A 12,029-nucleotide genomic window follows, 5' to 3' on the forward strand; every position below is an offset into this window, starting at 1 on the left:
CAGGGACTCCTCACGGTCTCACCTCGTGCCACAGAGACGATAACCAGGACAACTCCGACGACGAAAGGTGATGACAGCGACATTGTCGACGTCAACTCAGGCTTTCGTGTAATGCTGTTGAAAGTTATATTAAAGTTATATTAAAGTTATATTAAAGTTATATTAAAGTTATATTAAAGTTATATTAAAGTTATATTAAAGAGTTGTATTATTTATTGCCATCAGACACGAGACCCAATCACCGCGGGACAGGCCGAGGTGCTGTCACTGTGTAGATGTTGAATGTGTGAGTACATCTCGAATGATTATACAGTTTACATCGTCATTGTACAGGAGTGCTTGTTTGGGGTAGGGTGCATCGACGACAGTTCTGTTCCATCCACCCGGTACCCACTTCTCTTGTCCACACCTGGCCAGACGCGCGGTCGCCGTTGGGTGGGTGACGTAGTACCCGAGGTTTGTGTTTAAACAGCGAGTACAGCTCGAGTGGGTCGTTTTTTCTATTTTAATTATTTAGAGTACGGCAAAAGTACCTGTACACCGTGTAGGTGTTCTAGTCCGCTGTTCCTCAAAATCCCTTTTCTTTCTCCTTAGTAATCATTAACTTAGAGACTCAGAGCACGTGTTTGTCCTGATGTATGAACGATGTAGACAAGAGCTAGAATTGCAGTGGACATTGCCTACTCGCCAGTTATAAATCCTATTATTCGGTGTAAATAAATTAAGTGAAGATATGACAGAAACTTACTTTTTTCTCAAGCAACATCTCACTGCAATTTTAGTTTGTGTAGCGGAAGAGGTTGACTAATTGTTTACATATCACTTTACCACTATGAGCCATTTACTCTCTTCTTCCCTTCAACAAAATCTAAAAATAAAAAAAAATTATAACTAAAATTGTGATAAATGTATACTCACATAGTTTCAAACCGATGTCTGGGAAATTAAGATTTGTTGGTCGAAGGCAACTGTACAAGTGGGGACACTTTTAACCTACCTTATATACACCTGAACTAAAAAGAAAAAGACTTTGATTGCGTGGGTCCCACGGAGTCAGGTGGGTCGCTAGTAAATACCTTTACAGTCATATCCGGGTGATCTTTTGTCCACGGAGTGTCTCTCATCCGGATCTGTAGCCCACGCATCAGTGTCTTGAATTCATAAAAGATCAGGTATTTAGGGACTCGGTGTCAATGGGTCGTAAATAATATATGTTTACTCCTAATTGCAAGCAGGCAATGCCATCTGAACTTGCCGGCTACTCAACAAAACCAGTAATCACGCACCTACCCGTCCGTACCTGTCAGGTGAGATCCTGTTTCCCCTTACAAGACCTTTGACTGGTGTCATTCGCTTGAATGGTGTATATGCACGAAATTCTCACTCATTCATTTCAGCCACACCACTCTGAACTCTGACCTAACAAAACAAAACAAAAAAATACTGAGGCAACATTTTCACATCCTGTAATGTCTTAGCCTCCGTCAGGCTTGAGTGAATCTGGGTTAGTCCCTCGTCTGCTTCGCTCTACGTATAATAAATACAATCCCTATGTATCATACCGCTTGGATGCTCCTCAAAGCCTCTTTCACAGTTACTAAGAAATTTAAGCATTCCTTCTCTGAAATCTGTCCCCCCCCCCCCCTTCCTAAACGGATCTTTCTTTTTTTTTTGTATCTCCCCTCCCCCCATCTCTTTCTAGCACACACTTTTTTAAGAGAAAAAATATCCGTTCATCTTTATGTACAGTTACATTATTTATTTGTGTAAACTTGTATTTATATAAAACAAAAGAAAATATAATAAAAGAACACATATTTACCAGAGATTGCATGCCATTCACACGAAGACATTCCCAGGTTAATCTTGTGTTCACCTGTGACTATTATGTTACCTGACGGGCCCTGACCCACCGGTACACATAGGTCATCAAAACAGGTCAGTTTTTCTCAGTGCTGTTCCCAGGAAATAATAATGATGTGTTAGATACAACAAACTAAAATAAAAGCCACAGAGACTTGTTGCAGTACATTAGGAAGGTTTTAATGATGATGCTAATTGCTTATTGTTTCTGTTCACTTTCACAGCTCTTTGTCTTTAAGCAACAATATTTCTAACAAATAAGAAAAGAATGCAAAAGAGTGTAGGTATTTTATGTAGAATAAATAGTAGATGTAAACTGTGTTCGCATTTTATGTGTGTAGAGGGCAGTTATTCAATTAAAGTCTGTCACTGTCAATGTTTGAAGTTTTTGTTTGCTATGATGAAGTTCACACCTACATACATATATGTCCCTGGCGACCAGGGATGGGGTAGGTTCTACCTGGGACTGGGTTTCATTTGTAGGCAAAACAATACTCAACCTTATTGTTTACTCTGGAGGTAACAAACCTAACAGTCAACCTTATTGTTTATTCTGTACTCAAAAGTTGCAGGGATCTCGTCCTACTCATACCTGTCGCCCCACAAGGAGTGGGTTTTAAAGGTAGTATAGTCTGAAGTTAACTAGCGCTGGTGGGCAACATTTTTAAGAGTCATTTTGATATTTATTACATTGTTTTTTGGGGTTTTTTTATTACATTGTTGTGGACCATACACACTTCTCTACCTAAACATTAGCCTGGTCTATGTGATGAAGCTGTAGTTTTGTTACAGTGTCAACACTTTTACAACCTGTACAATCCCAGCCTGCCCCTGATGTCCTCTGTCACCACTGCTCTTGTGTAAAGCACAGCTAAACAACTGTTTGATGTCTGTGAGGCATAATTATGTTTATAATTAGACATTTTCTAGAGACAGAGACAAAACCTTTTTTTTTTCCTTTGTCTTTTTTAAATTTGCTAAAGCACAATTATAGTTTAATGCTGTTCAGTGAAACTACATTTCAATAATAATGATGTCGCAAGAGGAACACGCCCACTGCTTACCTTCTGCGCCACACTTACTGTCCCATTGCTGTCTCTCTGTCTATTGCCTGCCTGGGTCTGAACTGGGTCTGAATGTCTTTCAATATCAGTCTAATGATTATCACAACACTTCAGCACTTGAAGCTAAACAGTCTTCCAATCCATTTATATCTGCGGCGTACATACTGACACTGTTTCACTCACAATAAAGCAAACCTGGCAAACTTACTCTAACAGCTTTGTGGAATTATTGTAGCTTCTTCTCTCTCTTGCTCAGGCATATACTTAGTCCCTCTCAAGCTCAGGCACTCACACACAGATATATTAATATCAAATTACAGATAAATGTACCCATAAATAAACAACAATGCTCTAGTCGGTGTTTTGTTAGCAGCTAATAAGCTAATAATCTAGCATAATCGTTCTACCCCCCCTCATACAACACAGCCCACACAGACAGTCGACAGTCCACGCAGCCCACATAGTCACACAGCTCACACAGACCACACAGTCCACAGTCCACGCAGACCACACAGCTCACACAGACCTTACAGACCACACAGACCACACAGACCACAGTCCACAGTCCACGCAGCCCACACAGCTCAGCCCACACAGCCCACACAGACAGTCAACAGTCCAAGCAGCCCACACCGTCAAGCAGCCTACATGTACACAGACCACACATACAGTCCACAGTCCACACAGCCCACACAGTCCACACAGCCCACACAGTCCACAGCCCACACAGCCCACACAGCCCACCAGCTGCCTGTCTAACCATACCCAACTCTCGTGCACTCAATCGGAGACAGCTGTCAGTCCTGTCCTCAGCTTTGTCTCTCTGTGTCGGCGGCTGTTTCCTGACAAGGATGAATGGCGCCTAATGGTCGCTAACAGCTCAGCGCTTGATGGATGATGGCGACACCTACAGGGAGGGATAATCAGTTCCTGTTGCTTGGCCAGATGATGTCAGAGCGAGAGTGGGCGGCGTGGGAGGGGCTCTGGGAGGGGAGTCCTTGCGTACTCCTGTGTCCCTTTGTGACCGGGACAGCCCCGTCATAGGGAACTTGAGGGTTGGCACTGAGACAAGTGATTGTACTTCTCTGATCACGTGCGGACCCCTAGTAGACTATTCACACAGAGCCTCCATGTGTGTTCAATTTGTTCTAGAAATATCGCAACCGTGACACGGCTTCTCGACATGGGTTCAACGGGTGGAAGGAGGGAGCAGGAAATTATTTTGTCGTGGCATGGTGTCGGGTATTCTGGTACAGGTTCTCCTCCTACAGTTCCACCCAAGATACATGTTGGATGTCACTCATCGGTGAATGGGCGGGGAAAAAGATGTTTGGTGTAACGATGTATCATCGATCAGTCAAGCATCAACACAGGTCAGGTGCATCGATATAGCGATCGGGACATACGAGTTGGATGCATCGATACAACAACTATTGGTCAATGACATGGATTTAAAGATGGATGTATCGATACATCACTGATCAGTCAGTCAATATGTAATGTATGCTTACTTCAGTCAACTCAGGTTTACTTGCTACCAACAAGGAATGTACACTGACATTAAAGTGTGGAGTATAGAGGAGGGCAACAGGAGGTAGACATATTTTGTTGCACCAAGCCTTGACGTGCGCACCTACGAGACCTTAAAATATTTGTTATATAGGTGTGTCATTCAACTTATACGATGTCACAGTTTTCTGTTTGATGATACTTATCCACTTTTTACTGGCTGCTTATTGGCTTGTGTAAGTGAGTTGCATGATAAATGTAGTGCGCAGGTTTCCATCTTGTCAAAAAGGAGACCAGAAACAGCTTTCACGAGGGAAACAACAGACGTGTGTTGGACATGAGCTCAGCAAGGAAATGTGTAGGAGGCAATAAGGACACTGTCAACAACAACATAGTTAAAGTAGTTTACAGCAGTCAGATAAGCTATGGCCACGTGCGAAGTCTTTTAAAACAAACTCACAAAAGTATGCACACATACGTGTATGTACACAAACGACCCGACAAACACCCACACAGTCTCGTGAGGAGCAATAAAACAGCACACGAGATTTATCAAAAGTAACGGATACAAAAGTGTATGTTGACGAATGGTTTGAGGGGTGAGAGATGGAGGATACCCGATGTGAAAAAGGAGAGGATTCTAAAGCTGAGGTGCACAGAGACTGAACACCAACCACGCAACCACCCGTGGCCGCTGCTTGGATCCTGAAACCCTAGCCACCTGCTCTAGCGGGTGGATTCGTTTGAACCAACATCAACAGGTGTCAGCAGGGTAGAGAGTTTCCAGCTCAACTAAAAGCTGCCTCTACTGTATCATTAATTTTACTTAAAAGATTGACTTGCATGTCTGTGTGTGTGTGGGTGTCAGAACCTAGAGCGATATAAGAACAGTTATTAACGATGTCATTGGATAAAATTTAATCTGATAACAGAGCATCCCGTTCTCCTATTTCTCATTTATAAATAGCAGGAAAGCCACGAAAAACAAAATGAGGCCCACACACCCATAAAACAACACACATTTCCCAGTAATGTAATTCTACTTCAGTTTCCCAGACTCCGGGCTTCCTCCTAGCAACAGAGTATAAGAGGGAGCTGTGCTCACTGCAACACTGTCTGCCCTCGGTCACTAGATCAGTCGGTTTGAATAGAGGTGACTATGAAATAAGCTTTTTCACTTTAGGAAACCTTTACACGGGGCTCTCTTGCCGAAAGGTTTCATCTAGAAATTGTGAGAGCGATGTTACAGACAAGACAAGGCAGAGTAAATATTGTTTAAAATAATTACCTGAGGGCTGAGGACGAGAACATAGGACTGTAGTCAGATACCTGTGTTAGAAAAACAAAAACAATATTACGGAAAGTGTTAAACAAAGGTTAGAACAAATGAAGTCATGCTATAGTGCCAAACTCTAATTTAAAAAAGCCTTCAACTTGTGTAGACTCATCAACATTTCAAGTGCAGTCTGTGGGCAACTGTTGAGGACAATTTGTATACAACTTTTAACAGCTATTTATGTTGTCAACCTAAGATGGGGGTAAGCTGTTTATTTACTTTCCCAAAACTTCGATCTTTTTAACAGCATTGCAGTTCAAAAGGTTGTAGTGTGGTCGAGGATGTCTCTTCCATCGTCTTTCCTTCTTCTCGTCGGAGCTGTCTTCATTCACATCGTTCTCGCACAAGGTCAGAGTTCTTTCGTGTCCCTCAATCTTGTTTGTAGGAACAAACATTGTATTTTCTGTGGTTACTGTAGCAAAAAGGAGAACTTCAATACAAGAAAAATTTCAGTCATTTAAATTGAAGTTGATGGTGCAAAGCATTTAGAACATTTCATTCTGTCTGCAGAGGTCACCAAATGCTCCAGGGACCCCACTGGAGTGTTCGCCCACCCGGACAACTGTCACCAGTACTTTACCTGCAGTGCGGACTCAAACCGTCTGAACACTGCTCAAGGTGTTAATTCAGACTCACAAGACGCCTACCTGAGCGAATGCCCCTATCCACAGCTTTTTAACGAACTCACCTGGCGATGCGACGATTACCGACACGTGCAGTGCGGACAGAAATTCGTTCCTCTAGACACATGTAAGAAAAAACATTTTATTGATAGAGGGTTAAAGGTCACGGTAAAGAAAGCTCATTCGTAATAGATATATTGCATTATAACTCCGTTATAATATTTTCATAATGTTCTTCATATCCGCCTTTATCTGAGTCCGTCTCCAAATCTTTATGCTTCTATTCGTTTCCCTCTTTCTTGTTGTTGTTATTCCTTTCTTCTAGGTCTTCTTATTGTGGAGACTACTCTTTCGTGTTTTTTTTTTTTGTCTTGTAAACGCCTTGTGACGTCATGCCCCCAGGTGAGTACTCTCGCTACCAGTCACGTGGGAGGCAAAGTTCCGTTGGGACTCCATGTAACGTGCTCGCACCCAGCTGCAAGGGCCTGGCTGATGGGGTGAGGGTGTACAGGGGCAGGGAGTGGTCCCCGTACTTCGCCATTTGTCAGGACCATCGACTTGTCAACACCAGCACCTGCGATAGAGTACTGGATACTTTTCAGGTAAGTGGCTTACCTGTGCGGAAACGTAAGAAAGACAAAAAAAGGTGGAGTGAAGATGTATTCAGGACGGTGTTATAGTCTGTAGAAGCTTGAAGGTTTGATGAAATCTAAAAACATTAAAATTGTCAAAAATGTTTTCTCTCGCAGTTGTTCTCGCCAGACCTCGGGAGATGTGTAAGTCTGTATGAAATTCCAGTGGAGCGTGGCGGCTGTTCCCTCACCTGCACGGGTCGGTCCGATGCTTTGTACCTCGATGACGTCTGCGGTAACCCAAGCATATTCTTTCGGTGTTCTTCGGAGACAGTAAAAGAAATTTATTTGTGTCCATCTAAACAACAATCCGTCACAAAATTATTGTCTTGTTCAACTCTTGTCTCCGTGAAATAGTATAAGTAGCTAAAAATAGCATCTTGAGTTTATTGACGACGATATTTCACGTGAAGCTCGTGACTTGTTCACAACAGACACTTTACATTTACAGACTAGTGTAGCAAGATACACACTTCAGAAATAGAGAAGCAATAAACCTTAAAATGAAACAAATTCATTGTTTTTATTTTTTATTTTCTTGAACGTTATTTTCGAACACAATGTGTTCTTACTTGAATGTTAGTATTTATATATGGTGTAGCAATTCATACAATAGTAGATTAAAAGCAATTTTAAAATGACAATGTCTTTTCTGATATTTCCATTTGTCTATCTTTTCGGAAAAAAGCAATAAAAGTGTCGAAATGTAATATTAAACTCCTTCAAATAACATTTCGAGCTCTGTGTGTTAATATAAATACGATATCACATCTAGTTTAGGTAAGTAAGCGACAGTAAATACAAAGCAAACAAGGGCTCGGCTGTCTAAATATCCTCAGTGCCACGTAGGTCTGTTGCTAGGCAGCCAAATATCGACCAGTCGAAATCAGCAGTGTACATAGTGAACAGGAACATATTACCTTTGTCAGCAACTATCTCTCCGCAGATGGAGCTGCTATTATTTTTTTTTCGTATTTTTAATAATAACAACAACAATAACAACAACAGAAGCCGTGACTGTCGATCAACTCAGTATGTCGGGGAACAAAAGCTGGTGAGCCAGAATGGACACTGGACACATACACCCACTCAGCTTGCACTTCTGTCTCGTAGAAAACTTTATACACAGCTGGACAAGAATAAAGAGAAGCGAAACTTGACCGAGGTAAACACAAACATGGATCCGAGATGTTTTGTTTCCCACCTGCACTACCAGTCACTTCTGCCTTTGGCTACAAATAAACGTTTGTCCGAAAAGAGAAAACTGACAAAGACGACAGACTTGTTTTGCGATGACTGCCAGATATTTACATTACATTTACATTACTTGTCTGTCCCTGTCAGTACAGTAAACAGAGTTATTGGTGAAATGACAAATATTTTCTAGTCAGAGAGATTACACTGTTACATAAAACGAAGCAATAAAAAAGGGAAGAGCAGAAGGAAAAACAAAGAGACAAAAATACAAAAGCAAGACAGAAGCTGATGAATAAAGAAGAACTGAATTAAACTTCCACCAAAAGAGGCAGAGAAAATTTACAATGAAAAGAGAGAACAGAAAAATAATGAAGATGATCTTACGGAAGAATAACACAGTTCCTAGAAATGTTTCGTCTTGTGTACAAGAGGCAAGAACGATTAATCTTTGATGCTCACATCTCGAGCATTTAAGAGTAAAGCTGAGAAAAATAAGTAATGATTAATGCGTTAATATGAGAATGACAGTAATATTTAATGTGTATTAGCTTTTAAACCTACAACTGTGGGAACTATACTTAAAAAAACAACCAAACAAACAAGTGCACAGGTGTGCAAACATCCGTGATGCCTCGAGGGCCTGGAGCCAGACGGCAAATATTCCAGGTGGTGAGACTGGCTGATACACGTGGCCGAGAAAAATGTTATTTGTTAATATGAAAAGGTAAGTTGTCTATTCATGGTCGATTATGCTGTGAGCAGCTACATTTTTAGACAATCATAAGACTAAAGGAGTGAGTGGTAAAGCTCCAGTGTCCAGAATATATCAGGAGAAAGTGTGAGAACAGTGTAGACTGTGACCGCGGGTAGAGGCGCTTGGTGACAAGATGTTGCCCTCGCTAGCAGGACACCCGTAATAAGCACTGTGTCTGGTCTGTATGATGCCTGGAGGGGTGCAATATTGTTTTCCTGCACTCTTCTAGTCATATGAATATCCACCCTCACACACACAGAGTGAAGATCACCCCTACACCCCTCCACACACCCACAAACAAACCTACCCACAACCCCCATCCATTGGCATACTCGACAAAGAGAGGGACTACATGAGCAGAAAAAAAATTATCTGCACCTCATTCGACCAACACCCTTAATGACACCGCCACAGCCACAGGTTTAAATCTCACGAAGTACACGGAAGACTATTTCCCAGTAAGGCGAATTTTTTTTCTAAAGAACTTTTCTCGTTTTAATTCTTTTCTTCTCTGCGTCTACAAACTTTAACATTCAAAGAAAGCACGAGGCATACAATGGAAGGTTGTCACCACGTGAGATTACCTGTTATTTTTTATTTAATGGCGGTAATCAACTTCTCAATCCACTCCGTTTCTCAAGTGCAAATCCGGCTAAAGATCAGTCACGATAAAAGTGCAAAGCTTTTCGTTCTTGAAAAAGCCGGAAGTCCCCTTTGGAACAAATCAAACAAGAAAACAACAGAGAGAAAAAAAGCTAAAAGATATAAAAATAGAACAACTTGTAATTAAAGAATCCGGATGTATGCTTCCAAACTAAAAGTGTCCTGTTCCTCACTGAGGTAAGTATAAAAGCAGACGACACCAGTCGCTCCCAGTCGCACCTGTCCTGTTGTCCACACCTGACTTCTCCTCGCTGTTGGCTCCAAGTTGTGAGTATACAATGGATCCTTCACTTGTCAGAATAACTGTATGAAGCAAGACATTATGCACAAGTAAAAACAAAACATTTCTATCACATGCAACATGGAGCCATTCATTGTGCGGAAAGTTCACCGCCGATGTTTGATTATGGAAAGGTCAACCTGCGTAAACACTGAGGTCTCAGAGACTGAGTAGGTCGTCAAGAGGACAACTATTGGGGGGAGAGTTTACAAGCATTTATATAAAATAATAATAGCTGTAAATGTTGTAACCTGGTTAAGATGGAGATGAAACATTTATTATCTTTCAGAGAACTACATTTTTACAGCATTGCAAGTCAGAAGGTTGTGCTGTGGTTGAGGATGTCTCTTCTGTCGTCTTTTCTTCTTCTCCTTCTCGGAGCTGCCTTCATTAGCATCGCTGACTGTCAAGGTGAGAGTTCTGTCATGTCTGTCATCGTCAGAGTTGTCATGTCTGTCAATGTCAGAGTTCTGTCATGTCTGTCGATGTCAGAGTTCTGTCATGTATGTCAAGGTGGGAGTTCTGTCATGTCTCTCAAGTTGTTTGTAGGATGCATGTAGACGCTGGTATACTGTGGAGGAAACTAAACATAGGAAATACCTAAAACCTTCAATGACCGAGTGCTGTTTATTTTGCAGTTGATGGATCAGTGTGTCTTACATCTGTTGTGTCATGTTTACAGAGTCCGTGGTCACCAGATGCTCCAGGGACCCCGCTGCAGTGTTCGCCCACCCGGACAACTGTCACCAGTACTTCAACTGCAGTGCCGACTCCAACCGTGTCTACCCCGCTGGACTTGTGGGCCCAGACTCGCACAATTTTTACCTGAGCGAATGCCCCTACCCTCAGTATTTTAATGAGGTTACCTTGCAGTGTGACGATTACCACCGAGTGCAGTGTGGAGACAAGTTCAAACCGGTAGACCAATGTAAGAGCAACATTATCTTAAAAATTATTCAGAAAGAACGAAACAAATGTCTATTTCTAGGTCCATCGCAATTATCATAGACCTATGTGTCGGATGGATTGATGGATTGATGGATTGATTGGATTTATTTATTTATTTATCGATAAAGAGGAATGCTCAGAAGTACGTAGTGTCTGTTTATGTGGGCACTAGCTCGAGGCCTGCCTGTGGCAGGTGAATGGGTAACAGTGGAAGAAACTACTGGCAGTGCTCCGCCCATCACACCATAGTGCCCTAGATACGATGAACCACTTACTATTGGACTCTGTCTTTATCTTCGCTAAATTAATATTCCCTGACCTTTCGTCTTGTAAAGCCTACCTGTGGTTGCTGTGTCCCCAGGTGAGTATACTCGATACACGTGTATCAGGAGTCACTGCATGCCCTGCTACCTGCGGTCACCGAGCTGCAAAGGTCTGCAAGATGGCGCCAACGTCTTCACACACCGAGAATGGAGTCCGTTCTTTATTGTTTGTGAGGACCAGCGACTCGTCAACACCAGTACCTGCCCACCACATCAGGAACTACAAATGAATCAGGTACTGAATTAATTTTGAGACAATTAATGAAAGAAAGCCCGAATTAATTATTTAATAATAAACGAATTAATTAAGAAATTATGGGAAAATATTTTTCTTGCAAAAAAAATGCCTCGCTTTTAATGCTCACAACCCTGTTGTTGTTCTAGTTGTTCTCGCCAAACCTCGGGAGATGTGCTAGCCTGTATGAAATACCAAAGGAGCATGGCGGCTTGTTCTTTGACTGCTCAGGTCGTCCTGACGGTTTGTACCCGGATGACGTCACCAACAAAGTCAACCTCCTCTTCCGATGCCTTTCGGGGGTGCTAGTGGAAATCTTGGTGTGACCTGACAACCGGAAGCTTGATGCAAATTCTTTCTTTTCACCTGTGTAGACGATTTACTGTTTGATGGAGGATCGCCAGGCGCTAAGAGATTGCTAATTACTTGGTAATGACTGAACTTGATGTCACACTGTTCCACTTTCGTTGGCTGTACCTACTTCGTGATACTATTTACAAATAAACAAATAAAGACGACGTGGAAAAGGTTCACCGTGTCTAGTCCTTGGCTGTCACTGGTCAAGAGAACCGATCGTACTAAATAAACACTCTTACAAAACA

The 12,029-nt window shown here is 42.0% G+C and overlaps 1 protein-coding gene and 1 long non-coding RNA gene across 2 annotated transcripts; both read left to right on the forward strand.

Annotated features, from left to right (window-relative positions):
• The first annotated feature begins 6,025 nt into the window (after positions 1-6,025).
• LOC112572069 lies at positions 6,026-12,029 on the forward strand. The gene is made up of 4 exons (XM_025251592.1): positions 6,026-6,120; positions 10,604-10,849; positions 11,231-11,427; positions 11,577-12,029. Exons 1-4 carry the CDS (start codon positions 6,054-6,056, stop codon positions 11,751-11,753), a joined length of 687 nt encoding a protein of 228 aa, XP_025107377.1. The 5' UTR covers positions 6,026-6,053; the 3' UTR covers positions 11,754-12,029.
• Positions 6,798-7,540, forward strand: LOC112572070. The gene is made up of 2 exons (XR_003100936.1): positions 6,798-6,997; positions 7,145-7,540. It is a non-coding gene; the product is annotated as an uncharacterized LOC112572070 (long non-coding RNA).

This window comes from Pomacea canaliculata, linkage group LG9 (genome assembly GCF_003073045.1).
Source record: "Pomacea canaliculata isolate SZHN2017 linkage group LG9, ASM307304v1, whole genome shotgun sequence".
Classification (NCBI taxonomy): Eukaryota; Metazoa; Mollusca; class Gastropoda; order Architaenioglossa; family Ampullariidae; genus Pomacea; species Pomacea canaliculata.

Coding starts and splice junctions, on each gene's coding strand:
- LOC112572069 (XM_025251592.1), top strand. CDS start 6,054: ATGTCTCTTCCATCGTCTTTCCTTCTTCTCGTCGGAGCTGTCTTCATT. Junction 6,121..10,603: donor TCACATCGTTCTCGCACAAG/GTCAGAGTTCTT, acceptor TCATGTTTACAG/AGTCCGTGGTCACCAGATGC. Junction 11,428..11,576: donor AGGAACTACAAATGAATCAG/GTACTGAATTAA, acceptor TTGTTGTTCTAG/TTGTTCTCGCCAAACCTCGG.